Genomic DNA, 27,659 nt, shown 5'->3' with positions numbered 1-27,659 from the left:
GCTGAGGTGTTGAGGTGAGGTAAGGCAGCGAGCGAGACAGAGAGGAGACAGCAGCAGCAGGCTTGTGTTCCCTGCAGAGGGCCGTGTCCGCCTCCGAACCCGCCGTCCCATTCGAGTGCTGTTGCGGATGTTTCCAGCACCGTGTAATGTCTGCTCCAGCCTCTCTCTCACTCACTCCCTCTCAGAGGGATAGCAATGGCTTTTCCGTTTGTTTGCTGCCAGAGACTGCTCGTTTATCAAACCGGCACTCTACAGTCTGGATTTATCTCTCTGGACCAAAAGTATTTACATGACAGGGCAATTACAACAGTGGCAGACAAACCTTCTCTTTCTCTAGATACTCACCCATCTTTAAATAATGCTGGTTGCTAAAAATTGCTCTTGAAGTTTCACTCTTTTTCTCTGATTTTAATCTTTCACTTTTCCTCTCCCCCGCTCTGCTGATCCTTTCCCTGTGACTCTCACCCTCTCTCTTACTTCAATAAAGTAATCAAGTGCGAATCGCGTACATGTCTCCCCCGTGACGCTGGTTTCTCTGACTCATTTAGAAAAATCGATGTGCTCTCCCTGATCCTCGTTAAGCTGCGAGCCGGAATCCAGCTACCAACATTTGAGGCACAGTCAAGTTCTGGGAGGCCCTGTAAACAGGCTAATTGAGCTGGGATTATAAGATCTCTCCATGAATTTTTGGGAATGTGCGTGGGGGAGGTGGAGGATGCAATTTGAAGATAAATCCATGACTAGCAGTGTAGATCTTCATCTCACAGGCCTTGGCAAGGAAATTGAAACTATTCCTGCAGTATCTCAGCATTGCTGGCATTTGTGTTTCCAGCTCCATTTCTGACTGTAGAGTGCGCTTCCTAACTTCTAGACCAGACATTTACGCATTTACTTTTCTCTTATCTACCCAATTATCTACCCAATTGTGTGTAAACATAGTTGTGTATATGTATGTAAATCTATGTATGTAGATTTATAATGCATACACTGAAAAATTTTGCTTGTGTATTCTTTATTTGCATACTCTTCAGACTGATAGAATTTTTTGAGGCTGTATTTGTTTTATACTGCCCCTGACCAGCAGAGGGCAGTGTGGTTTCGTTTGTGTCATTTTTAGCATTGAAAAATAAATTTGACTGCAGAGAATGCAGAACCTCTTTCTTCAGGTAAATAGCCAGAGTCTTGTCAGAATGTTATTAATTTTGGGGATATGAAATGGTATGTTTTATTATTAAACTTTCTCTTTCTCAATCCCCACCCCCTGCCCTTGTCTCCAGGTATCAGAAAGCCGCAGAAGAGGTGAACTCTGAGAAGAAAAAAGTGGTGAGTGTCTATCCTTCATGAAACAGAGAGGATGCTGGGAAGGGAGGCAGGTCAGGTGCAGGTGACTGACATGACATGATCAGAAACTGCTTTTTGGATTGTCTGAAGTCTGCAATCAGCACTGCTCAAGAGGAAGTGACAGGAAAGTGACCACCAACAGTAAATTATGGTATGTGGTGTTGGCAACACATGAAATCACATGTTTCTGTAGTTCTATAGTAGTTTGCTGACTGCTGTTCAATAAGAATAGCAACAGAACACATGTTGCTTATTGTGTATTCCTTATTTTGGTCAGGCCGTGTAAACTACATCCAAGGGATGTCGTGTTCTCAGGCAGTCGGGCAAACTGCCCTCCAGATCCAATCTGCTTACAGAGTCAGCAAAGCAGGATTTTCTGTTGCCTTACTAAAAAAAAAACAGCAGTTGGGATTCAAACCTACCACCTTCTGGCTCCAAGCCATGAGTACCCCTGACTTTCCTCAGATTTGGGTCTCTGTTTGTGGCAGCAGTAAGTTAAGGACAGAACATGGACTTCTTACCGCTGAGCAGTGTTCTGACCATACAAATTTCATCTTAAATGCTAGTCATAAATGTTTCCCCCTGTGATCTGCCAGTATTTTTAACCCTCAAGTTGTAAGCAATGCTTCCTTAATCCATGCATAACACATCATATCCAACTGGTGAGATTGGCATCTCACTGAGCAGTGCTGCTATTTATGTAAAGACGAACTTGTTAGTTACCACTGAAGTATTGTTTCCTTCAAGAAGGTTACCTCCTCACCATAGGAACACACATTAATATACTGTACTTCAGTCATGTTTTTTTTCTGAGACCTAGTGCTTCTTTGTTGTTAATTTAATGTAAAGTCATGAAGTATTACATTATTACATTATTTTCATATAGCAGATGCTCTTATCGAGTCTGACTTACATAGGTTACAATTTTTAATTGATTTTCAATTAATTACATTGCACGCATGCTTCCCAGCATACCTGTCCAGACCCGGGTTTCCAGGTCAGACTGGATGAATGCTTTCACATAGGAACAGAACTGTTTGCCGTCAGAGTTGTATATGTCTGCACCATTACCACGGTTCTTAGCATACCACAGCAAAGGATCCCCATACCTAGACCAGTGCTGCTGGCACTCATTAGCACATGAGTGAAGCTCTGAGATCAAGCAGATCAGGTCCTTTAGTGTCAGTCACCATAAATGGCACAGTCTTCTGCATGAGTAGCTCTCAGACACACAAATCAAATACATTCCTGCACACAGACAGTGTCTTTCTGTCCCTCTCACCCTCTTTATTTACCCTTCCTCTCTCTCTTACTCCTGCTTTCTCTCTCTTTTCCCCAAATTCTCTCACCCTTTCTTTCTCTCTTTCCCTCTCTCTCGCCCCTTTACATTACATACCCCACCTCAAACACACACACGCACGCACAAACACACACACACATACACACAAGCGCATGCACACACACAAACTCTGTTGTTGCCAGAAAGTCCCATCAGGCAGCTCATTGCAGCTGGAAGGTAGTCAGGCTGTTAATCCTTATTTAGACCCATTAATCTGCAGGTAATTCCTTGTAGTTTTATATAAGCGCTCCCATTGCCTGGTATATGAGTGACTGCCCTGAAGCGGATAAACACACAGCAAGCAGGCCGGTGTCATGCAGGAATACAAGGTAATGCTCGTTATTTTCCAGCCAATGAAGCCAGTGGCTACACAGCAGCCATTTGGCACGGGATAAGGAGAGACCAGGGAGGGAGATGTGAATGCAGTGAATTCTGTCCTGGGACAGGCTCAGGTTTGCGGTCCCTGATACGCAGGCACAATCCTCTCTCAATCTTTGCATTCGATGCATGTCTGCGGGGAAGCTGAATTTGAGGGGGTTACCTGTGCATACACGTTACCTGGTTCTGTGGAACTGAATGTGAAATACCGGATGTTTTTTTTTTTCCTCCTCTGAATCCGCCAGCTAGAATGCGGAACCTCATGGTGTATGCCAACGTGTCTGGACAGAGGGTAGAGCTGTGTTGCAGGACACTTAGCCCTCGAGGCACTGAAGCTCAGGCTGGAATTCAAGAGGGTCATGACAAAAGTCACTCTAAAAGGCTTTAGTGTCAAAGTCTAAGGGCAAACTGACGCTATCAGATTGAATTCCAAGCTTTAGTTTTGTGAGCCAGAGGCGGGACTGAGGCTGCCATCCTGCTGCAGCAGCAGGAAGCCCATTCCCCGAATCGGCCCGTCTGTGCCGTCAGACTGGACTTCCTCCCCCTCAGAGAGCAGAGGGGAGAAGGTTCAGAAGTTTTTCCGCACCTGGAATTAAAGATGTGAACGTTCTCTCCCTGTTTGCTGGTGTTGCCCGTCCCGCTTTATTGAGGGCAACACAGCGTGAGGTTTCAGTTTAATGAACACAATTAATTTGGGAATCAGAAATCGCTGACCGCCCAGCATACCATCTCGGGCACGGCTGGGATAAGCTCTCAATCGCCGTAGACCTCATCTGTGTCATAGCCGGGTCCAGTTGTGCGTCAGACAGGAAGAGAAAAAGAAACGGAGTTGTCATTGTATCCCTCTTTTGGCAGTAACATGTACTGTGAAGTCAAGCCAGCAAAGCACAATTTGATCTTCAGTAAAGAGAGGGGTGACAAGATAAAGACCACGGCCAATAAGAATTGAGTAACCAAAGAATATTTTGTAATAAAATGTGCCATGTAAGGATGCAGCACCATAATGATCACCTTTCAACTACACAGCGGATGTCTCACCGAAGAGTTAACATTCTCCTAATAGACTCATTTCCTGCTCTCTCGTTTCCTGGTTTTCTAACTTTGCTCCCTCCTTTTTTCCACCCTTGTTCTCTCAATAAACTCTCTCTCTCTCTCTCCTCTCTCCCTTCTCTCTCTCCTCTGTCTCTTTCCTTCTCTCTAGCATTACTCTCTGTCCCCTAGCTCACTCTTCTTGCACTCCTTCCTCTTTCTCACCCTTGCCCTCTCCCTTCTCTCTCCTCTCTGCTTTTCCCACTCCTCTCTCCCTCGGTCTCCCTCTACCACCTCTCTCTTGCTTGCTCTCCTTCTTCTTGCCTCTATCTCTCTCTCGCTCGCTCTCTCTCTTGCTCGTCCCCTCCTCTCTTTCCTGGAGGGGAGGTGGGTTTAGTCTTTCCTAACTGCTAACATCTGGCAGGTCTTTTGATCATTTCCACTCAGGAGAGGAAGCGCAAGGGATTCAGCGGGATCTTCCAGCTGCCAGACTTTCCAAGGTTGTTGTGCTTTTCTTTAGAAAGACAGACCAAACAGAGTGCTCCATTGTCATCCTTTGTTCCCATTGCAGGCAGTCTGAAAGGGGTTTTCCTTTCAGATTTTTTTTCAGATTTTTTTTCTTTCTTTGGCCTCAGTCATCTATGGCTTCATTGTACAGGCAGGAAAGCAGGCTTGTTTAAGAAGTAGGATTTGGGATTGGAGTTGTTAGCTGTGTGTGTTTTCTCTTAGAAGAATAATTGTTGATTTAGAAAGTTTCACTGTAATTGTTTCACTGAACTTGTTGGGCATTTTTAATTTGATTTGATGATTGTTGCCTGAAACAGGCTGTATTGTACTATTGGTGCATAATACTGAATTAATTACAGCTCCTGAATGTGCTTAGAAATTATCTTTGTGCCTTTTGAGGTAGTTTGCTGAACACACCTTGTTGTATGATGGTGCATGGTAACTTCATCTCAAACTGATCTCTGATCAGTCTGTCTTGCATACCTGTGGATAATCTGACAAGACCAAAAACTGCAAACCTGTCCAGACAGCCTGCTTCTCTGTTTGTGTGGGTGTTGTGTTCTGTTTGAATGGACAGGTAAGTTGCTCTCTGTGAATTTGAAAGCAGTTGTGAAACATCCTGTGTGTGTTTGTGGTGCTCAGAATCTCTGTATGCCTTGTGCACAATGTCAGTACTAACACCCCATGTCTGTGTTGTGGACCATGCCACTACATCCTCATTCTAGCTTGCAGCATTACGGGGATGGAGTGACTTGCTTCTGAATATTCCAGGCTCTTCCATGAATGCTTTTAGCGTTGCCTACAAAAGGAATTCTTGATAACTTTTTTTGCATATCATTAACTCTTGGTTCTATTAACACAAATAATTGAAATGTTGGAAGTGTTGCCATTTTAGAATGGTTCCTGATGACATAACCCCTCCATCCCTTCCCCTCTCCACCCCTCTTCCCCCTCCAGGCCGTGGAAACTGTGTCCCCCGCCCTTTGCCGTGGCAACCTGAGCGCGCTGAAAAAGCGCTGGGAGCAGCCCCCCTGCCCGGACCAACCGGCAGCCTTGCCCTGCACCTCGCCCCGCCCGCACCTCCCACCCCCAGCGGGCTCCACGCCTGAACCCAACCCAGAGAGGGACAGCAGCCCCGCAAGCACCCGGTCCCCGCTCCCCCCAGACAGCGGCAGCCCCTGCCAGTACCCCATGAACGGAGAGGCGGAGGCAGGCATGGAGAGGATGAAGCCAGAGACAGAGGCGGAGGGTGAGGGCGTGGCCGCGTCGCTGCCCAGCGCCCACATCGAGAAGCCCAGCGTGCCCCTCCACAGCCTGAAGCTGATGTTCGAGAAGGGCGAGGGGTTGCACAAGAAGGTGAGAAGGGCCCCTCAGGAGTCTTACGAGACCAGGCTGCTCTGTTGCATGACGTACTGAGTATTTGGGGCATTTACTTTATGACTAGTGTGTCTTTTGTGCGTCCAACTAAACTGACCATTTCTGCTGGGTTTATTTTATAGAAAAAAGCTACAGGAACCACTGATGATTTTGTTTTTTAAAACAGTCCTGTGTGGCCTTCAGAGTGGCAGATTCATGCTGATACTCCATCCATCAGCAGTGTTGGTCATAACGATGTGACTATGAGGTGTGATTTTAAGCTGTCAGTCTTGGTGTCACTCCTTGCATTGCGTACTGTGGTAGTCTCAGGGTGCCCCGTAGAATGAGTACCCCCTGCTGGCAGGCGGTGTGCTGGCGGTCGGACTCGCACAGTTGGTCTGTGTTCAGGTTGCTTCCGTCTGTGAATGTTTATCTTGTTCTGCACGGACTAAGTTCCCCCCGGGGGGCAGTCATGCAGGGAGTCACATGCCCTGTGATCATGCTTTTACCCACCCCATACTTGAATGCATCCATGGGGTAGATGGGCTTCTCACACATCAGCTGTCACGCACACACGCTCTCCGGGAGCAGAGTCCAAAGCCGGAGCGGTCTGTCTCAATCCGGTTTAGCCCCAGTGTGAAAACACACAGGTGTTGGCCAGGTTATCATGCCATACCCTGCTCACATCTGGATTTAAATAAGGGTAGATCCTGGGGTGCTCACTGGGTCAATACACACATGCCATCAAAGTGTGGAGAGCAGCTGTGAATAAGAAGTCAACTATTTATTGCAGGTACGAAGCACACAGTCACAGAATTGAGATCAATAACACATTCACAAAGCATTCCTAAAATGCAAATCTGAACAGCCATATGTTCTGTTTTTCTATAGCTTGTATTACTTTTTGCTCAGTTTAATTTATTTTGAACATTGCTGTCATTGATTTGACTTCAGTCTGTACATAAATATTGCCTGATTGTTGTTATCGTACAGTGTTTTGATCGGCTGTCAGTGATGGGCATTGATGGATGGTGCGGAGGCACAGGAGAGTGGCATTCCTCCCCTGTACGTTCCGGGCAGTGCAGCCAGCTGAAGTCAACAAGAGACATATGGGGGAGAGGAGCATAAAACCGCAGTGAGCTGGCCAAACGGAAACCATGTGTGGCTATTTACGGCCCTGGCGCTTGCACTGGTGCCACAGTCTTTCCACTCTGCGGGGACTTCCTGCTGTGTGCGCTCGGTGTGAAAACAAGAATTCACAACCAATGTTTGCCCGAATCTGGTGGGAAGGGGGGCCACTGTGGACACAGATGTAGACACACGTAGACCACTTATATGCACTCACACAGACCATGTATGGACACATCGATGTAGTCTCCAATAGTTACACTTCTAGCTCACCACAGTCAGACTTAGCTATTCAGTACCATCCCTCTCCAGTAGTCTTAATGGTTGGTACTGAGGTGGCTGGGGCAGGACTGGGAGCAATCTGAGGAAGTTGGTCATTATTTGGATTTTGAATGGAATCTGTGCACCCCCCCCCTGCGCATTCAGAGAGTGGAATGCACGAACATTCCTGTATTTTTACAGGCCCCTCCCTCACCTCATCACAGGAGTCCACACACTGTTACCCTTGAGGTTGCTCCTGTTACATCGCTCTGTAGTGGCATTTTCCCCCCTTGGCATTCTGGGAAAGAACTCTGAAAGGGCAACTGGTGTCAACTGACCCTGGCTCTGGTTGGGGGGGGGGTGTTTGGTGAAGGAGCTCTATCCACCTGAAAGCAGAGATAAGGGGCTAACAGTGACCTCCACCCATATTTTGTGCTCTTGTGTTTTTGGCTTCTAAAAAATCTACTCCATTCTTTCTGAATAAGTGTGAAACATTACAGTTATGGAAGGACCATTACAGAATCGAACACATTTTCCCACACACAAAGGGAAGGGTATAAATGCCTCTCTACTCATTCTCTCTGAATCGGCTTTGTGCAAGAGTGGCCTGTAGGTACATCTGAATCATGTTAAATACTTAATTTAATTCATTTTGCGTTGCCCCCAGAGAAAGTTCTATATTTAAAGTAAATGTTAAGAGGTCATAACTGTGGGACAATGGCCCCTTGTGTCCTCTGTACACAGTGGGATTGTGGTGTCGCTGAGTCTGTGGGGGAGAGTGAAAGTGGGACAGGGATACACCATGGTCATTTACGGTTCTGCCCCCAGTCAAAAGGCATGAGTCGACACACGGAGGCCGGGGGACAGAACATCGGGTTCTCCTGTGCTGTCCTGTGAGATGAAACCTCAGTTCAGCCAGACAGAGTTTGTTCCATCTGAACTGACCCAGCTGAGCAGATAAACAACCAACAATTATCGCCCTCCCCTGTAACTCTATCTGATTTGTGGCCACAGCTGGTTAAGTGACCTATGACCTGGCTTGGTTGCACAAAAGGGCCACACCCAAAGATCATTGACTGTGATGTCACAGTGGGTTTCTTGGGTGTTCAATGTAAGGTTAGTTAGTTAGAAAGGAAAAATGGCACACACTGTTTGTTCCCACAAATGTATTTATTCATGAAAGGACAATGTTTTGATCCCTTGGATCTTCGACAGGTCCTGCTTCTCTTTGAATCAGTACGGTCCTCTGTTCCACTCCTTGCCTGTGTGGGATGTGCATGTTCAGCTTTGATAGATCTGAGCCTTCAGTGAGGTTTTTTTCTTTCTTTTGCTCAGGGTTGCTGGATGAGGTTCAGATTTTGCAAGTATAAACCAAAAGCTGCCCCTCACCCCTTTACCCCCATACCAGCACCAAGCTGATAGGAAGTGAGGCGTGGTAGGTTTTGCCTGGGGGTGGGGCAGGATAGGGCTTGCAGCCCCCCTGCCGCCAGGCACACGCGTACACATGCCACATACCCCACTCCCTGCTCTCACCTCGTATCTGGGCCTGCCTGCTCTGTGTTGATACCTCCTTAAAGGGTGATGTCATAGCTAAGGCATGCACAAGCCTCTAACCCCAATCACCCAAAGGCTCCAAAACTGTGCTTTTACTGACTCTTTTCTCACTCACCCTCTCTCTCTCTTTTTCTCACCCCCTCTTTTTCTCTCCTGCTGTTGCTCCCTCTGTCTCTCTCAACCTTCATACCTTTCCTCCTCCTCCTCCTCCTCCTCCCCTCTCTACCTCCATACGTCTCCACTTAGTCTCTTTCCCTGTTTCCCCCCTCTCTGTCTCGTTTTCCTCAAAGCCAGCTTTTTTCCCTTCACTGCATGAGGTTAGTCATGTAAGAGTAGAAGTGAACCGGCGGAGCTGACCTCAGCTTGCCCTCACGGCCTGTGCTCCCTCCCCACCCCCACAGCACCTCCCCCACGCTGCTGTCCCAGTTGACTGGAGAAGCAAAGAAGATTCCAAACCCTTCAAGGGCTGTCTTTTCCCAGCAGAAGGCGGCATGTTGGGAACCGAATTGAGTTATCAGTTAATCAAATAGCTGAACCTCAGGCTGAGCATGAAAACCCATGTTGGGGCTGGTTGTTGGAAGGCTTCTGTTTGAATTGCCCTGCTTTGTGTGTGAGCTGTGGGTTATTTGCAGGCTTTGAAAATAGTACATGTACCATGTTTTCCAGTGTTGACATGGTGACTGATTCAGTTTTTTTGTGTGCAATGTTGGCATAGTCTGCTACTCAAGTGCAGCTGCCATGCAGTTTCAACACTTGGAATAGAGCTGTCTACATTTGCCTTTTTATGAAAGGGGTGCTTCATGATTTTCACATCTCATAGTTTGTGAGATATTTGGCTTTAAATTTATATTTGTATGTGATGCATGCGTAGTACAAGGCAAGCTAAGGCAAAGGACAAGTGTTTTCAAACAGCCAGGTAGTTTTTGTAATGCTTTTCCCCCTTTATCCAGACCTGTTTTGGAAGGGTCAATTGGATATGTCATGCTCGTCTTGTGATGCCCACTGCTCACATGTAGGAATGATGGGGCATAATGAATGTGATCCTCTTATTCACTCACGCACCAACAGGAGCTGTTTTTCATTCTGCAGTCACCTAGTGCACTATAGTGAACTCAGCACTCATTGTAGGATGGGTGAAACTCCATTGACATCATCCGAGAAAACTGCAGGCGCCTGATTAGTCACAGGGTGCCTGAGAGAGGCAAGACAAGCAGCCCCTGCTGACATACCCTCCCCTACCCCCCGAGGGAAGAATCCAGTTTGTTCCACAGCTGTGGGTTCCCGTTTGTTGTCAGCTGATGGCATGTCTGGGATTGAACGCAGTCCATGGAGCTCAGCATGCACTCAGAGCCAGTGCCTTAACCACTGAGCCACTGAGTAGAATTTTTTGTTTTTTATTTGTTTATTTATCTATCCGACAGGTAATTGCAGCCAAAGAATCAATACTGGCAAACATTCCCAACTTCCTACCGAGTCTTATCTAGAACATTTGTAGTCCTCCTTCAATGTATGACCATGAATGAATGATTTATTTTAAGCGAAAATCTGTTGGGAAAATTTAGCATGCCTACACTGCTTTCTTGTGTGAGACGCATTAAGAACGGTTCTTGTTCTTGCCACACCAGGCCATGGTTACATGAAGAACGGTAACAATAACCACAAATTGTAAACGTAATGATCAATTGATTGCAAGCTGTCGCACCACAGAATGCAGATGTTTTCTCATTTCTCATCACTCTGAAAGGGAGCCCACTGATTGCTGCAGTTGTGGTCATTTTGTGGTTTGACCAGCCTTAATTTGAACATGAAAGGCGATCCATTTTTATCACTTGTTACTTTCTTTGCCATAGTTGTCCGTATGACCGAGGCTTCAGCCTGGTCTGGTGTGGCAGCTGCTTTGATTCATTGCTGCATTGTTTGCTCCCTCCGTGTCATTACATTCCTCCCGTCTGTAGGGGACGTAGTGACGGACTCCTTCAAACTCCACCGTCCCTCAATAGCTAATCCCCTCTAAGTCGAACAGTTTTTTCCGTATGCGATGGTTTTGCCAGCTACCACTCCCACGTAAACCTATCCTGCTGATGAGCACAGATTGGCATTGGACCGGACAGTCTCTAATCTCCGTGCAGTCCTTATTGGGCACTGACACAGATGGGGCGAGACTGCTGCGTTTTACAGAGTAGCTCCAGAGCAGTCGTGGCTTTATTCTCACACCTGGACCTCGGTCATTCTGCCAGACTGCTTAATATTCGGTGGGTACATTCCTCTCAAGATGGGCATATCTCAGTTTTGTAGGAGGGAGGAGGCGGGGCCGTGGCTGGGGCAGGGTGGGGCTGGACCTGTTTGGGCAGAGATGTGGGGGTACACTTAGCTTCAGCTTCTGTTTCAGCTCTCAGAATTACTTTTAGGTAACTGACGCAAGGTATCTATGTTCCGTTTTTTCTGTTTTGCCCTCTGCAGTTCTGGTAAGAATTGGACATGTCAAACAGCAGACCATATGGAAACAGTGTCTGTCTTTGTGGAGATTCTGATCTGTAAGGAGTAGGAGAGCTGTCTCCAGGTACTGCGGTATGCCTGCTGTCTGACCCAGTGTTAGCCACAGATAGATTTTGGTGTGTCCATCACAGTGTGTGTTTGTTTTCCTCCTCTTTGTGTGTTGAAATCAGGCTGACAGCAGTCTTGCCTCATGTGGCAAGAAATCGTGCTCACGCTCTTAATGATTTACTCTTAGTCTGTGAGCTTGTATGCAACGGCTATGTCACAGGCATTGTGGCATTGCTCTTAGCTTGTTTAAGGTGTGGTGCATTTCAGCCGAGAATCGTTCAGGAAGTGCTCCTGATGTTGATTAACACCGTGGGGAGTGGCGGGGGCGTGGCCGCGCCCTGGCTGTCCCCTCTGCCGTGGGACAGACGGCGGGGTCTGCTGGAGGCTCTGCTCCCTGAGCTCATTAGGATTAGGATTACTGCACTGACGAGCAGAGGGAGGGTGTCCGTCTGACCGCCGGCCCCTGAGCTGCACCGATGAACCCCGAGTGAGGACAGGACCGGCTGGCATGCCCCCAGCACAGACAAAACCCCACAGTGCTACCAGGCAGCCCTGGAGCACAGTGGCGAGGAGTAGGGCCTGTAACCGAAAGGTTGCCAGTTCGATTCCCAGATGGGGCTTTGCAGTTGTGCCTGGGTGGCCTCAGTAAATATCCAGCTCTATGAATCTATGTCAGTTGCTCTGGGTAAGAGCAACTTATGCACAGATGCATCTGCATTGCAACTTATATATTATTATTTTGCTTGCCATTTCTTTTGGGCTGTTTCAAAATCTCTCGTGTCACTTAATCCAGGTATAGACATCGTGTGATTATTCATTTATGAGAGCTGCAAGAATCACAGGACAACTTTGATTGGAAACCAAGTGATCCCTCATTCCCTCCCTTCTGTTCTGGTTAAAGCGGAGTCAATTCATGGAGTATAGAAGCTGTTACGGAGGTTCATTCTCACTGTGCTGTGACAGTGTTGTCACAGGGGACATAGGATCTGTAAGTAGTCTGCCTGGGCAGCTCTATGAGGAATAGGAACCTAGGGAAAGCTTTTGGTTGGTCACATGCCTTTTACAGGCTGCTGACATGTCCAACTAAAATTTTCAAGCGTGTGTCATTAACGGCAAACCACTGCGTCTGTTCACAGAGCTGCCACATTACAGGTTATGTTATGTCAAGTGGAGGAGGGTGCACCTCGGCTACGAGATGGTGCTATTGTTTCTGCAGAACTGGACTTAACTGGTTCTGATCTTCCCTCCCCTCTCTAGGTGTCCAGAGAGCCTGTGAGGACTGGAGGAAACGGAAGCATCTACGCTGCCAGCCCAGATCTGCAGCCAGGAGACAGAGGTACAGCGCAGTCGGACACAGAGAATGAGACAGCACAGTGAGACACAGAGAACCAGAGAGAGAGAGAGAAAACCAGGGAGGTGGAGCCCTCACACACAAAGAGAGAAAGTGACACAAAGATCCAGGCAGTTTTCCACACCGTTTGACACAGCGTATCGGAGAGGAACGGAACAGTCATTCACAGTACCAGACAAACAAAAATATGACGCCAGAGATGAGGACAGAGTAGAATGTCTCCGATATGGGGATGATTGGCATCCGTTTAGAGACCGGAGCCTGTGGAGTGCCCTGCATCCTTCCTGCTGTGCTGCCAGTGATCGTCAGTTTAAAAGCAGGAAACTGCTGAGGCCACGGGGAAAAGCTCAGATGTTAACATGTGAAAGGAAAGAGCTGTTTGTGAGCGACAGTGGCACATTCTCACACCGGACCAATCGGATCAGTCTGTGGCTTTAGGGTGTACAAGCGTCACACTGCTCGTGTCCGAAAAAGAGACCGCCCCGAGTGACCCGTGCTCCTGCTGTTCCTAGGGGTTCTGGACGGGGTGACACCGTCGGAAAGCCTGCCGGAGACCACGCCTCTCCGGGACAGGATGGCCATGTACCAGGCAGCCATATCCAAGCAGGACACGCCTACCTCCGCACGCAGTGTGAGTGCACCACTGACTGTTTTGATGTATGATATCCAGGTCAACCTTTACTGGCATCTATGATATAGCAGAGTAGATACATCAGTGTTTTATATCAATGACTGATTCATTTTCTTCTGAAAAGATAACTCTACTTAGCATTATTGACTAAATACATACATGTCAACATAACTATTTTATATCAGTAAAAATATGTCAGTCAAACTGGATATGATAAGGCATGTGTCATGACTTTGATGTATAATTATGAAAATGACACCAGTTTGATTCTGGTAAACCAGCAAATACTGCAAGTAGCCAGAGGATATCAGTGCTGAATCACAATGGGCATGAGTCTGGCGCCATCTGCTGGTGCACAGGGCCTAACACTGTGCAGCGACCAGCATCTGCCCTATCTCTCTCCTGCTTTCAGTCCATTTTCAGTTTCAACTGGCTTTTTCGATATGACAAGTATATACTTATGTTGCCAGAGCATGTGTTGAAATATCAGCAAATGGAATGATGAGATTAATATGTCAAACAAATCTCATATTAATATATGAGACAACATTAATATCGTGAACAAAAGATATTAATAACACATTAAAGTAACCATGAACTGTAAATGAAATGGGTCTTTAGTTTACTCTCTCACTTTTCTCTTCCACTCCACTCCCTCCCTCTTTCTTCACCTCTCCCTGCTTGTGACCCGTCTTTCTCTGCCTTCCTGACTGTGCAGGGTGAGCAGGTGGAGGCGGGGGTGCGCAGTCAGGTTGTGAAACAGAAGGAGAACATGCCCCCAGGCTGCACAGACATGGTTAGTGACCGCTCCCCTGGGAAGGGAACAGGGTTGTGTAGAATTACATCACTTTTCAATTGTGTCTGAGCTCAGTTTAAGCAGGAGACCAGCTTTCAATGGCAACCATGTCCAAGTCTTTTAAACTAGAGGACGGGGTTTCAATAGTGGCCTTATCTAATATTTGCAGCACTGGTTGACCAGTTTTCAGTAGTGAAGGGAACTTTGGCTGTGTTACACTACAGGACTGGTTTTCCATAGGAAACTGTGTCTGGACTATGTTAACCAAGATGACTGGCTTTCAATAGCAACTGTGTCTGCGCTGTATTAACCTAGATTACTGGCTTTCAATAGCAACTGTGTCTGGGCTGTAACTCCAGAACCAGCTTTCAACAGTGACAGTGTCTGGGTTCTGTTAAACTAGATGACTAGTGTTTAACATTGACTATGTCTGGGCTGTGTTACACAAGAAGACCACCTTTCAGTAGCGACCGTATCTGGGCTCTGTCAGATTAAAATGACCAGATTTCAAGAAAAACTGTGTCTGGGTGTCTAACTGTGTTCCTCTGATTTAAAAACACAAAAGTGAATTTTAAAAGTCTTATATGCGTTTGTGTGAGTATTGCCAGTGTGCATCCAACATAGTCAGGAGGCAACCTGAATATTCTTGCAATTTTTGTTTTGGTGTTTGTGGGTGTCAGGCAACATGTGGTAACCGTTCTGACTTATCGCTCCAACCCTTTACATTTATTTATTTAACCCTTTCCCCTCCTCACAGAGTCCCACCTCTGAGCCCAGGAGCAGAAAGGATGACGGTGAGTTACCACGCCCACCAGTGACATCACTCCCACATCCTGCAAGTCACAGCTCCTCATCAAAGAGGAAAGCATAAACTCGGTGAATTCAGTGCTTTTCACTACTGCATTTTCCAGTTCACATGGGCAATTGAATTCCCCCTTTAAATCCAGCTATTAATCTCAGTGAAGACACAGAGCAGGGTGACACCATTCACAGTACTATGTGAACACAGTACTGTACACAGCACACAAAGGACCTACAGTTTCAGCCTCTCCACTGATTTGATTTGTTAGCTCACTGTCACGTTAAAACACCATTCCAGTGGCCGTATCCCTGCGTGGACTGAATTTTGTTTCAGGTGTCTTCGGCTCCCCCTGGTGTCAATAGTGTTACTGCTGGCAGACACTAAAGTATTAACCGCTGTATTTTAAATTTCAGGCTCCCATGCTAGCACTCCTGTGTCCACAGCACAACATGACAACAGCCAGTCCAAGACTGTCAGGGTGAGTCCATAGAAGTACCAACATGTATGAAACAAAATGCCATGTCCTGCTGTAATTTTTTCTGTGGAGGTCTCCCATTTACTCATTACCCACTGTGTGTCTCTGTGCACTTGTTTGTGACTTTCCGCATCTGCGTGCACATTTGTGCATGCATGGCTTTGTGTTTGTGCATCTCTTTTTGTATGCATGGCTTTGTGTGCGTGTGCATGAACGCATGCGTATGTGTGTACGTGTTCAGAAGTTTGGTCTGCCTGTGCGGGAGACCTGTGTGGCGTGCCAGAAGACTGTATATCCACTGGAGCGGCTGGTTGCCAGCCAACAGGTCTACCACAATGCCTGCTTCCGCTGTTCGCACTGCAATACCAAGCTAAGGTAAAGAATAGGAATCCATATTCCACTGTACCCTGTAACCTGCTCCACAGCTGGTTCTTTCTTGTTTTAGACTTATTTCTCTTTTTAAATTTATTTTGATAATTTGAGATGTACTCATCTCAATCCACAAATCTTTAAATCATTTTATGGGTGGTTAGGGAGGAGGTGTTCATAAAATGAACTGGTTTCTTACATGCTGTCTCTTTGTCTCCCTCTGCTGGCCAGTTTGGGGAATTACGCATCCCTGCACAGCAATGTGTACTGCAAGCCACACTTCAGCCAGTTGTTCAAATCTAAAGGAAACTATGATGAGGGCTTCGGCCACCGGCCACACAAGGAGCTGTGGGAAGCCCGGGGAGAGGGCGGGGATGAGGATGGCACAGAGCAGGTGAAGGAGAGGGCAGAGTTGAGCGATGCCAAACTGGAGAGCCCCACAGTAGAGGAGTCACCACTGGCCAAAGTCAACATTCTGGCTGCAACACTGGAGACGCGCACGCAGGGAGCCTCAGAGACCCCGGAGAAGCCAGTGGAGACACGGCGGTTGAAGATCTCCTGGCCACCGGCTACAGAGGGAGAGAGAGGCCCAGGGGGGGCCAGCCCCACCCTGGAGGGTGGAGCCATCAGGCCTCTCCGTCCCAAATGGCCCCCTGAGGACGAGGTCCCATCCCAGGTTGAGAGCCCAGGACAGACCGAGCTGACAAACCTGCGCCAAAGCTCCTCCCTCAAGGAGCGCAGCCAGGCGTTCTCCCAGGCAAGGCCTGGCTCTTCTCTGGTCTCCCCCAGAGAGCAGCCCCACCCACAGAGGGAGGCACCAGAGAGGATGGGCTTGTTGGAGGAGAGCCAGCTCACCCCACAGGACCAGATCGGAGAGAGCAAGACCGAGAGGGACGTGGTGACCTCACAGGAGGACAATGTTGTAAATGGGGAGGTCGGTTCTGAGGAAGAGGAGGAGGAGGAGAAGGTGGAGGAGGATAAAGAGCACAGCTCCACTCAGGAAGCAGAAGAGAGACATGGAACATCTCCAGGGGAAGAAGAGGAGGAAGAGGAAAATGAAGAAGAGGAAGAAGGCGAAGAGCTGGAGCAGCTGTCCTCCCTGAAATGCCAGAAGGCCCTTCCAGACGGCCTGTCGTCTTCCCCCCCGATAGAGGGCAAGCACAACCGGACGTCCCAGGATGTGGGCTTCTGGGACGGGGAAGAAGGCGAAGAGGAAGGCGGAGAACTGACCGTGGAGGAGTTGATCAAGAGGAACCGCTGCTATGAGGAGGAGGAAGAGCCAGAGGAATGAGTCAGCTGCCTCCCCATCCAAAGCCATATACTTAAAACAAAAGATGCATTCCCCAAAAGAGGCAAGTCCGCACCCCTCCCCCCATCTTCTTAAACTTGTTTATTGAACCCTTCTGAAACCAAATGGAGAAGTGAGGTCTTGCCCTTCCATCACAAAGATGGACCCAGGAGTGCTGCTTTTGTCTTTTTTTTGTGCAATTCCAGTCTTGGGCGTTCAATATTCTTGTGATTTATGTCAGTGTTTTTAAATGTTTCTGGAAAACCTTCACTTGCTTTCAAACCTTAGGATTTTTGTTATTGCTGCACATTATCATCTATCGTACTATACCAAGCAAACCGCAGGCTAATTTTGAGAAATTTTAAATGGTCCACAATTGTAATGCAAGGACAAGCTGGGACAGACTGTTTTGAAAGCATTTGGTACTTAAACCCATTGGAACACACATTTTTAGTACATCTTTGAATGCTAAACAAGCTTTTCTTGTCTTAAATCAAAAAGAATTAAACTATGCCATTTTTATGGAGTAGTCTTACTATAGCATAGGGACTTTGAACTGAAAAGTGCATTTTAACAGACTTTGTTTGATTTTGTTGAGAGCCTGTTTTCAGGAGTAGCCCTGACTTCAAATACCGTATGGTAGAGGGATGACCGTGAACCCCAGATCTGACCCAGGGATAGATGTTGATTGAAGTGGACCGCAGTTAACACTGATCCCCACTGAAAATAATTTCCCGCAAGGGTACAAGCCCTCTGTGTTTAAAGGTGGAGAATCAGTATGATGGCGTACATTCTTTTGAGAGGAGGGTTTGTCTGTGAAGGGGAGCGGGCATCCACCTTGGTGCCACACACATCCCTATGGGCCATTTCCGTATGATCGACACCACCTCTGGGCTAACACGCCTCACACAGATAAAACGACTCAGAAGTCACTGGTGGGAAGTGGTAGGGGTATTTTGCACACTTTGTTTTCAGGGTTATTTTGCACCTTTGCTTTTTCCACATGGTGTATGTTCAGGATTTCTACACAGAGAGGTGATATGACCACAGACAGCCTGTATGATGACCAGATATTCAGCCCCTGCCTTCGGTCCTCTTGTACGCTCAGATCAGTAAGAGGAGATTCCGGTGTTGTCTGCACTGCTATGCTAGCTGTGGCTGTTCTGTGCCAACATCTCAAGAATGTTCCTTATGGGCCAACACACCAGAACAGCTTCAACAATGGCAGACCGAACTTTTAGCGTGAAGCATGCCAAGCCTACAATCTGGTCAATACTTTAAAAAAAATCTGTGATCTGATTGTCATCGTAGAAATCAAGATTATCATCAAATGTGTGTTATTCTTCTCCTTTAAGCCATACTCAGTAAGTAAAGGATTTGCAATACTTTGTACATTCCAGTTGACTGTAGGTTATGAAAGCTGGACACGTTTTTTTAAATGGTTGATATTTTATCTGGGGACCAAACTAATCATGTTTTTGTCTGAAATATTAATAAATGATTCATGCATACCCTTCTGTTTATTTTCATCCATTTGCATTCATAAATCAATAACTATATCCTGATGTGAGAGAACTCATGCTCGTAGTGGAATATTGAAGATCTTATCTATTTTCTGGGAAATGGGTCAAACACGATGCAAACTGCTGCCTTAGTTTTTTAAAGGAAATGATAGATCTTCCAAACTTAAACAGCCTTGTGGATATTAATATATGTTATTATTACATATTATTACATCGATAACTTCATTTTGTTTGTGTTTTTGTTTGGGGAAAACTAGTATCAGCTGCAGCTTTTAACTTGCTCCTGTGCAGCTGTCGGCGCTGCAAGCCCTGCTGTAAGTGGAAGAAACGCTGTGGACATGCTGTAGGGCCTGTGCCGCCATCCACTGTGTAACGCTCATGGTTGAGATGAACCCACTGAGACATTTAAGACGCCTGGAACAAACAAATATGGAAATATCCATCTTTATTCTGGTGTACAAACAGATCAAGATATGTACATACATTAGCATAACATAGTGCATACTGCAGGTAGGTAAGACTCAACCACAGGAGTTGTTCTGTTAAATCCGTGTAATGCAGTGCAAATTCACTAATCTTTATATGATCTGGATGCCTCACCTTGCCTGACCTTGTTATTTGTACTGTTATTTGATCTGAAACAAATGAACCCACAGACACTGACAACCAGGAGCCACAGTGAATATAACTTCCCAACTGCTGGCACTCAGACCTAAGCAAGGTCACACTGCTCTAGATTAACATCCATCATCCATTCAACTACAAAATGGAGCACAGCCCCACACCCCCATCCTGACACTTCAGCTTGTATCAAAAATCTGAAATGTGTCAAATAAAGTCACTCTCACTGTGAGTCCGGCAGCTTAATCCCATACCCTACGCACTTTCTGTGTAACTTCACAGTAACAATAATGTCATCTACGCTGCCACCATTTCAGTTACACTTTTCTCCTTGTATTTTTAGGCACTTCCCAAACCCGTGTCGTGCAGGTAGCAAAAAAATGAAAATACAGTAATGGCTATAAATCATTTATACAGTGAAGCAGAAACCGCACTGCGGTTAGACTGAATGAAGGCCTCATCCTTCGGGATGAGCAGGACCGGCAGCTGGGGGGCTGAGTGTGGCCGTGGCGTTGGGTTCAAGCGCACGGCCGCAACCTCGCCTCCCTACACAGGGTGAGAAGCTAAAGCCGGGTTGGAGAACGTCGCGGACCCCACGCTTAGTTCAGCCATGTCCGTGCAATGTGGTCGACCAGCTACCGGCTGGCATATTGACTTCTTTCATCTTTGTTGGAGTGCAGTGATGCATTTCCTTCATTCCTCCCATTACAGTCATATAACAAAGCCCTAAACCAGTCACAGCCTCCCTCCTCCAGTTCTTAGGTAGCGGAGTTTCTCTTGTCTTGTGTTTAAAACAGGACTTTTGGATAATTCTCTGAAGATATGGAACCTCAGTGTTTGGTTGGACATTTAAAGCATTTACTAATAATGGTAACAATAATAATAACCTGCCTCGTTCAGGCCTGTAGCTGTGTTCTGATTGGTACACTCCACACTCCTGTACTGTGTAGTCTACAAGTGTGTCACAATGGGTTTGGGGAATTTGGAATGTACTGGTTATATGGCATTAGTCGGGCACATCCAAGCAAACCCTTCTCTCAGGGTTCCCTTTCAAAGGCCTAGTGCCTTCTTGTGTGGAACGTTTCACATGAATTTCGAGCTTCTATTAAGATATGCCTGTCTCATGTAAACCCAATTTTTCAGAGGGCAGCCCTTATAAACACAAAACTGCATCATTTCACACCCCATAACCTAAGACTAGCCTGGAGAGCAGCAGCAGATCAGATACCTTTCATCCAAAGTGCTGAGGGTGTGTTTCCTGTGCCAAATTTCCCTCCATTGCTCCCTCAGTCCTGCTGGACAGACAGGCCTTTCACCGTAATGTGCATGTACCAGTGTGGTGGAATAGCACACAACACTCTCCTCTAACTAATAACATCAGCTAACCCACCATGGTCAGGGTTACAGTTCTTCCTCCAACAGAACATGCTTAGGAAAATACATGCTTTGAATCTGATTTATATACAGGTAATATCATTCAAAAATAGATTTTCTATACAGTTTTATACCTATTTATTTTGGCATTTATTTATTTTAGTTATGTATTTACCAGCCTTGGAAGAGTTCTTGCTCGAAAGCTTAAAGCATCCAGAGTGGCAAACTTGATTGGCTGATATTTTCATTGACCACTCCCCACCTTCACTCCCCTCCCCCAACATTATAGAGACATAGTGTAGCTTATGAAGCTCTGGCATAAGCATATGTTAACATTAATTGTTAAGGAGGGAAACAGTGACCCCTTGTGGTTACAGAAGGTAAACGCAAGATTTTAACCTTGTCTCTGCAGCAAACCCCACTGACCAGGCTCGAAGGTAATGCAAAGTCACATAAAACAAACAGCGAACACTGAATACAGCGCCTGGATCAGAGACTGCTTCTGATGCTTAAGCTACTGCACATGAATTTGCTTAAGGTAGCCAGCCTTATAAAACATATATACAAACAACAAATTAAATAATTAGCAATAATAGTTAACCTTCTCTGTTTCTCCTCCTCCCCCCCATTCCATCTCAACCACTGAGGGGGTGCAGGTCCACTTTGACCCTCTCCCCACTGCTCAGCATCCCAATTGTGGGGTAAAAGCCTCCTGCAGGCACCATCACCTCCCGCTTGCCAATGATCTTTCCATTGCGGGTGAAGAACACCTGAGAAGACACAAGGGGGCGACAATGAGCCAGCACTCTGCACAGCTGCCAAAGAAAAAACCTGCCATGTATGGTTCACCCAAACAGTAATGTTGCCACACCATATGTAATATGTATGTAACATGTGGTGTTTAAAAATGAGTGGGTGCACATTTGTGTGTGTGTGTGTGTGTGTGTGTGTATGTGTTGCTCACCGTGACCTTCCTGCCTTCATGCTCCTGCTCCATCTCCTCTCCATCCTCTTCCTCATTGTCATCATTCATGTAGAGAACATTCTGCACCCTCCTCTGTTTGGGCTGCACCTCCAGCAAGTCCCCACTGTCACTCTCATCTGTACATACACACACACACACACACACACACGTACAAAGGATACATATGTACACAGAAGGAGACATAAATGCAGTCACACACACACACATACACACAATATATGGAGAGTGAAGACTGCATATTCTTTCTGCCCTGTTGAAGCCGATTCCCCTCTGGGGATAACGCACGCCCCCTTCCACCACCCCTCCTCCACTCACCGTCACTGTCCAGAATGTAGTCCCGGGGGAACATGATCCCACAGCCCATGATGTCCCCCTCAAAACAGCGCGGGCCGAAGGGGTCCCCGACCCCGCTGCCGTGGAACACCTTCCCGTCATCTGTGTGACACACGACACTGAAGGTGAAGGCTGCTGAGCAGACCGCTCCATATTTTTCCCTCAACTTAACACAGTGCATCCATTACAGAAGGAAGCAATGATTCATATCACTGCATCACCGCAGCACTGTGTCTGGGGTTTACAGAGGTCTGCAGAGCAGTGCACCGAACACAGGAAGCATTCATGCCACACTCCACAATGCTGACAAAGAGCAAACTTTAAACTCTCTAATGTTAAGCACTCATAAAGCACGGGTTCCCAAAGCAGACAATGTGGGCCTGTGCCATTGAGACACACAGGGTCTGATTTTTCAAACATCTGTGGCATTTTAATTGCTCGCAAACCGGCTGCTTTTGAGCTGATTCGCTGTAATGGGTCAGAATCTGAAATGTTCCCACTGGTTATTTAAATACAAAGTCACGGGTGCCCACGTTCTACGCATTCAGCTGAACTGCCTGTGCGACCCGTACACCCCCCCGTCAGGCGCGACTGTGCGAGTCGCAAGCATGCGGGTGAAAAGGGGCGCCGTGGTTCACCCCGTGGCTCCTGCTGAATGTGATGCGAGGCAGGCTGAGGGACGTGTGCCAGCGGGCTGAGACTGACGCTTCAGCGACAGCACCAGCTACATCTCACTCTCGCTAATTTCAAGCAACGCTAAGCCGGGAGCAGAGGTGAGTGAATCACAGTTTTAGCTCGGGCAATCAGAGGGCTTCTGGAAGAGTTTGTGGATCTTCTTATGCAAGCAGTCTATTGCTATCCTACCATGATTTTAGCATCATGACTCAAAAACCCTTCTCGTTTCCGCCTTCTAAAGGGCCACATATGTAGCCATCATACAAAGAGCAATCTGCAAGGCCTGATGCATGAATTATATCACAGCAGAAACAGGAACAGCGGTAATGTAGCCCCAGATGTGCCAGTGTTACAGCAATTAGACATTAAGGTAAAAAAAACAGTGACTGAAAATCAGGCAACAGACCTACACTAAAGCAAAATTAATTTAAGGAACTAGTGGTTGGACCCTTTCACAATACACAGAATGCATCTACATTAGACATGCACTAGCTATGCAGGTGCTTCAGGCCAGCACTGCCCGTCGAACAGGGCATGTTCACAGGTTCCATTCAAATGCATCAGCATAATGAGCATGTGACACAAGACCCAAGACCCTGCTGATTTGAGCCTGAAACCCATCAGAGAGAGACCTCCCTTTCCACTTGCACTGCTCTTGTGATGGTGCCGTGGGCACGCAGCACCTCGTACCCCTCAGGCGGGATTTGGGAAGAGCCATTTAAGCCCGCTGTTTGTCTTCTTACATTTCGGAAGAAAGCCTGGAATGGCCAGATGAAAGCACTGCTGCCAGATGGCTGGGGAAAGGGGCTAACTCCACGGCGACCGATAGGACTGCCTACAGCTGTCATCTAATCACACCAAAGAGTGGTTAAAAACAGCCAACGTGTGCGAAAAGCAGATTTCGCTCTGTCATCTTCATTTACCTGCCTGTGCAAACTTGCAATGTACGTGACCCTTATGGCAGATACTGCGACCCCCCCCCCCCCCGAATTTATCTAAATGTTCCTACCGCAGTTGTCAGCCGTGTGAGTGAGCTTACTTTCGCTATTTCTACAATGTTCTTAACATGTTCTTGCACAATTTCCACGTGAAGCATCCTGCAGACGTGCCAAAGCAGACACATAAACAAACAAAAAAAACATATCTCTCGCATCTATACACACTGCTCGTGTGTTCAATACAAACATTCCCTGCACTGAAGCTCTCCGCGAGAGGATGTTGAAAAAACAAATAAATACGTTTAAAAAGCCAAGTGAAAGACAACAATAACAAAAAAAAAATTCTAACCACAACAGCGAGCCGGTGGCCTGCAGCCGAGGCCCGAGCACTGTGCAGCCTGGTAAATATTTGCGTAGTTGTCATGGGACCCGTCTAAGACGGAGAATACTGTTTAAACAATCTGGTTGGAAGAGCGCGGTGGTGAAGGGGGGGCTGGTGGAGACACGCTGTATCATTACGGCTCCCATGCGGGTCTCTGTCACAACAGCACACGCTCAGCAAACACCGGAGAGGGGGGGGGGGGGCGGGGGCGCCCAGCCGGGGGGGTGGACGGAAGGCTAAAAATAGTAAAAATAGTTATAAACGCAGCGGGCTTACAGAGCGTGTAGGGTGCGCCTATAAGGAAATGAAGCCCAGGGAGAGTGTGCGGATGAACGGATGGAGTCTGGTCCCCGCGGGACCTACGCCCGGCTCAGCGCTTTCCCTGTGGTTCGGTGCAAAATGGCTGGTAATCAATGATAGCGCTGTCTGATGAGCCACCGGTCATTTTCCAGTCTTTTGGGTGGTCTCTAAGTCACAGCACTCACGCTCACCCTCTGCTCGGTTTTAATGCTCTCTCAGCTCTCTGCCATCCAAGCCGCAAGGGCTGGGCCCAGGGCCTGGCTGGCCAAACAGGAGACGGCAGGACTCTTTAACAGAAACCATGTCTGATGATTAAGAGGAAACCGAGGAATGGCCCTGTAGAACAACGCAGGCTTGGCCATAATTTGCCAATGAGTTGTTTGTAAAAATCTAATCCAGAACTCCCGAGCTCCTTAGCTGGCAAAGGCGTTTGCTCCCAAGAGCTGGACGAGCCCCCTACGCTGTGGATTCCACTCTGCTCAAAGCCATTATCTGGCTATGACAGCAGCAGGGCACAGCTATCGTTAACTCCCTTCCAGGCCGTTAGCCCTAGCTCTCGCGAGCTGTGGCTCCTGCCCTGAGGAAGGGCCCGGACGAGACCTCGGGGAGGCCTGGCCCCCTCCCGTAAGGCCCGCTGTTTGGATTGCCCGGAGGATGCATGGCCAATAAAGAGAGGAGCGCCCGAGAGACTGGGGCCCTGGACGGCCCCCAAACCGCAACCCTGCAAAAACAAACACGTGGACCGATATGCTGGCGGGCCTTATACCTTTCCACCACATTATAGAAATAATGCTAACAACAACAAATATAATGGCAAGAAGCAACACGGGCGGCCAGCTCCGCTCTCTGCAGTGGAGGGCAGAACTGGCACGGACGCCCGCACATATTCTCTCTGTGCCTGACAGACTAGGTGCAAGCTTGTTTTTTTTGGTTTTGTTTTCTATGAAGTGCAAATGTTTCTGGCATTTTTCAATACAGTGGGTCACACCTGAACGCCCACATAACCCACTGTGAATGATCCAATTCTTAGCCCTGTACAATCATGCAGGATCTCTTCAGGTTACTGGTGGCAGTTTCAAGTTGATTTCATTCGTTCTCAGAAAGCAAGGGAATACTCGATTATTCGTCCATGAGTACACGAACCGAGTACTGAGTATTCGAATACTAGTTAATTCACTAAAAAATGAAAAAATTCATTTTATACATAAAATTTTTACATAAAATTTGTTCTATTTTACAGAAATTCACAAAGGGGAGCCCTTGCCAGGAAGTGTGCCTGCAGATCTCTTTGAGTGAGCCTTTATATATACAGAAAGAATGTAAGTGTCATAAAGCACCAAGGAAGCAAATAGGGTCCGATTAGTCGATCTTGAGAACTGCAGAATAGTGAAATATCAAACTAACCAAAAAGCACACCCCTGGAATTTACCTCAAACAGGTGACATATGAAGGAGATGAAAACACTTGGGGTTAAACACCTGTGGCTGACAATAACCCTGCTAATTCAATACATCAGTAGCCAAGGCCCAGTTAAAAGTGTAAGCACAGTGTTTTGCTATTCGATAAAAACCAACCTGCACTGTGAGGCAGAGATGCTGGCCGTGGAAGAGCAGTTGGCCTTGAGTAAGTAGGGACGGGAGCAGGAGGTAGGTCATGGAGGCACACAAGATGTTCAGAAGAGATAGTGGCTGGGATCAGGTCTTCACATACATGTTCACATTGAGTTGTAGCCAGATCATCCTGGATCTGTCTCTCCTCTTTCCCTTTCTATTTCAGAGGAGATACAGCTTCCGCGGGCCAGATTAGATACGGTTATCTCCCCCTCTCCACTTGGTTTTTTGTTTTCGTCGGATTCTGATCTGAGCGCTCTTATCTTTGATGGCTACATCGCCTCCCAGGTTCCGTCTCCGGCGGGGAGTCTGTCTGTTCGGGGTGACCTGCCACACTGCCTCAGACCTGCAGCTGGGGTGTCACACCCCTGTGCCAGAGCGCTGCTCTGTAGGGCACTCACCACTGCTCAGACATGAAGGACCTTTCTGGGTGGCCTACTTAAATGCCTGTTCCAATATGAAAGGACCCCTCATTCTTTGGTCAAAAGAGATCACCTCTCCGTAATACATGGGAGTAAGAGACACTGACATGCGACAGAGGGATGGTAACAGAGACCGTGAAACAGATGGTGAGACATTTAGAGGGAGAAGGAGGTAGAGACAGAGAGAAAGAGGGAGAAAGGGGTGACAGAGTGAGCCTCACCTGCATGGTAGGCCACAGATCCTCGACTCCATCCTGGGTGTCTATTTTTTGGATAATCCTGCAAAAAGACACAGTCATTCAGCACATCACACTCTACTAAACCATTCTGGCTCCACTGTTTCTAAAAACAGACACTGAAAATAATACTAAAACAATAAGGTTTTAATCAGGGAAAAAATTGTATTATTTATAATTACAATAATTGCTGTACATCCTGTGAAGTTTCATCAATGCTCTGAAAAAGCATGATAGCTTCTAGGGAAGAACTGACTGGTTAAAATCTGTTGCGGCATACTAATAATGCAAATAGCTGTCCAATGGAGCTCTTCCTTTATTGTCTGCTTTAAGATCTGACTGCACATTCATGGCTACACTTCACAAAGAGAGAAATGTCTTGCTAAATAAGAAGAAAGATGTTGCCCACCTCTTCGTTCTACTGTAAGAAAGTCAGAGAAAATATTTTAGTCAAATTGCAGCTCTCCGTGTTTATTTCAAAGGCATTGCTTGTGTTATTTCAAGCATATTACATTGCATCATTTATTTGCTTAGCAGACACCCTCAGTCAGGGCGGCTTACACAGCTTTACGTTTCTTCAAATTCCACTTCGGCTAAGAATACAGGTGCTCCCTGCCAACCAAAACAGAGGAACGGGCCAACGGTTCGATAAGATCGCAGGATAAAGGCCGATTCCCTCTAGGCATGCAAATACTACAAAGGCTACAAACGCATCACATAGCATCCATGGCGATAAACTCGTTAACAAGGTTTACAGCTTTACCCGAGTTAAATCTGTCAATAACATCTTGTTATGTTCTGGATATCACAAGATTTAGAATTATGCAGACCCCCTAAGTGAAAAATGAATGATAAATAACTAAAAGAGTGTGTTTGCTGGCAGTCTCCACAAATTTTTGGATATTTACGCATTTACATGAACAGATATCAAACGTCTGGCACACGAACATGTTTATTGATAGCCTATGTGTATTAGCCAATCAGATGAGAAGGAACACACTACACAAGCTTGTTAATGGAAAAACATCCATGCATTCACAGTATCCATTGTCCAGTGTGACCAATCTGTAACTATGGTGGTCATTACCAGAAGTAATTGCTGAATATAGGT

At 46.9% G+C, this 27,659-nt stretch overlaps 2 protein-coding genes across 5 annotated transcripts in view; one reads left to right on the top strand and one right to left on the bottom strand.

Moving 5' to 3' along the window:
* lima1a (LIM domain and actin binding 1a) overlaps window positions 1-18,660 on the top strand; it is a 34,978-nt gene extending 16,318 nt beyond the window's left edge. For both annotated transcript variants that reach the window (XM_036534053.1, XM_036534051.1), the window contains exons 3-11: window positions 1,278-1,323; window positions 5,552-5,950; window positions 12,695-12,773; window positions 13,301-13,419; window positions 14,138-14,215; window positions 14,973-15,009; window positions 15,431-15,495; window positions 15,734-15,867; window positions 16,093-18,660. In XM_036534053.1, coding sequence (XP_036389946.1) covers window positions 1,278-1,323; window positions 5,552-5,950; window positions 12,695-12,773; window positions 13,301-13,419; window positions 14,138-14,215; window positions 14,973-15,009; window positions 15,431-15,495; window positions 15,734-15,867; window positions 16,093-17,152 — 2,017 coding nt within the window. In that variant the 3' untranslated portion in view covers window positions 17,153-18,660. The remainder of the gene's footprint in view (window positions 1-1,277; window positions 1,324-5,551; window positions 5,951-12,694; window positions 12,774-13,300; window positions 13,420-14,137; window positions 14,216-14,972; window positions 15,010-15,430; window positions 15,496-15,733; window positions 15,868-16,092) is intronic.
* A 2,622-nt stretch (window positions 18,661-21,282) lies between these two features.
* Window positions 21,283-27,659, bottom strand: part of LOC118781317 (SPRY domain-containing protein 3-like) — a 43,130-nt gene continuing 36,753 nt past the window's right edge. For 2 of the 3 annotated variants that reach the window (XM_036534300.1, XM_036534299.1), the window contains 4 exons: window positions 26,534-26,591; window positions 21,968-22,087; window positions 21,632-21,768; window positions 21,283-21,437 (listed from right to left, as the gene is read on the bottom strand). In XM_036534300.1, the coding sequence (XP_036390193.1) occupies window positions 21,303-21,437; window positions 21,632-21,768; window positions 21,968-22,087; window positions 26,534-26,591 (450 nt within the window). In that variant the 3' untranslated portion in view covers window positions 21,283-21,302. The remainder of the gene's footprint in view (window positions 21,438-21,631; window positions 21,769-21,967; window positions 22,088-26,533; window positions 26,592-27,659) is intronic. The other variant, XM_036534298.1, reaches the window with a different exon arrangement.

This window comes from Megalops cyprinoides, chromosome 7 (assembly GCF_013368585.1).
Source record: "Megalops cyprinoides isolate fMegCyp1 chromosome 7, fMegCyp1.pri, whole genome shotgun sequence".
Classification (NCBI taxonomy): Eukaryota; Metazoa; Chordata; class Actinopteri; order Elopiformes; family Megalopidae; genus Megalops; species Megalops cyprinoides.
Note: the sequence above shows the minus strand (reverse complement) of the source record. Positions and strands in the feature narration are given on the sequence as shown.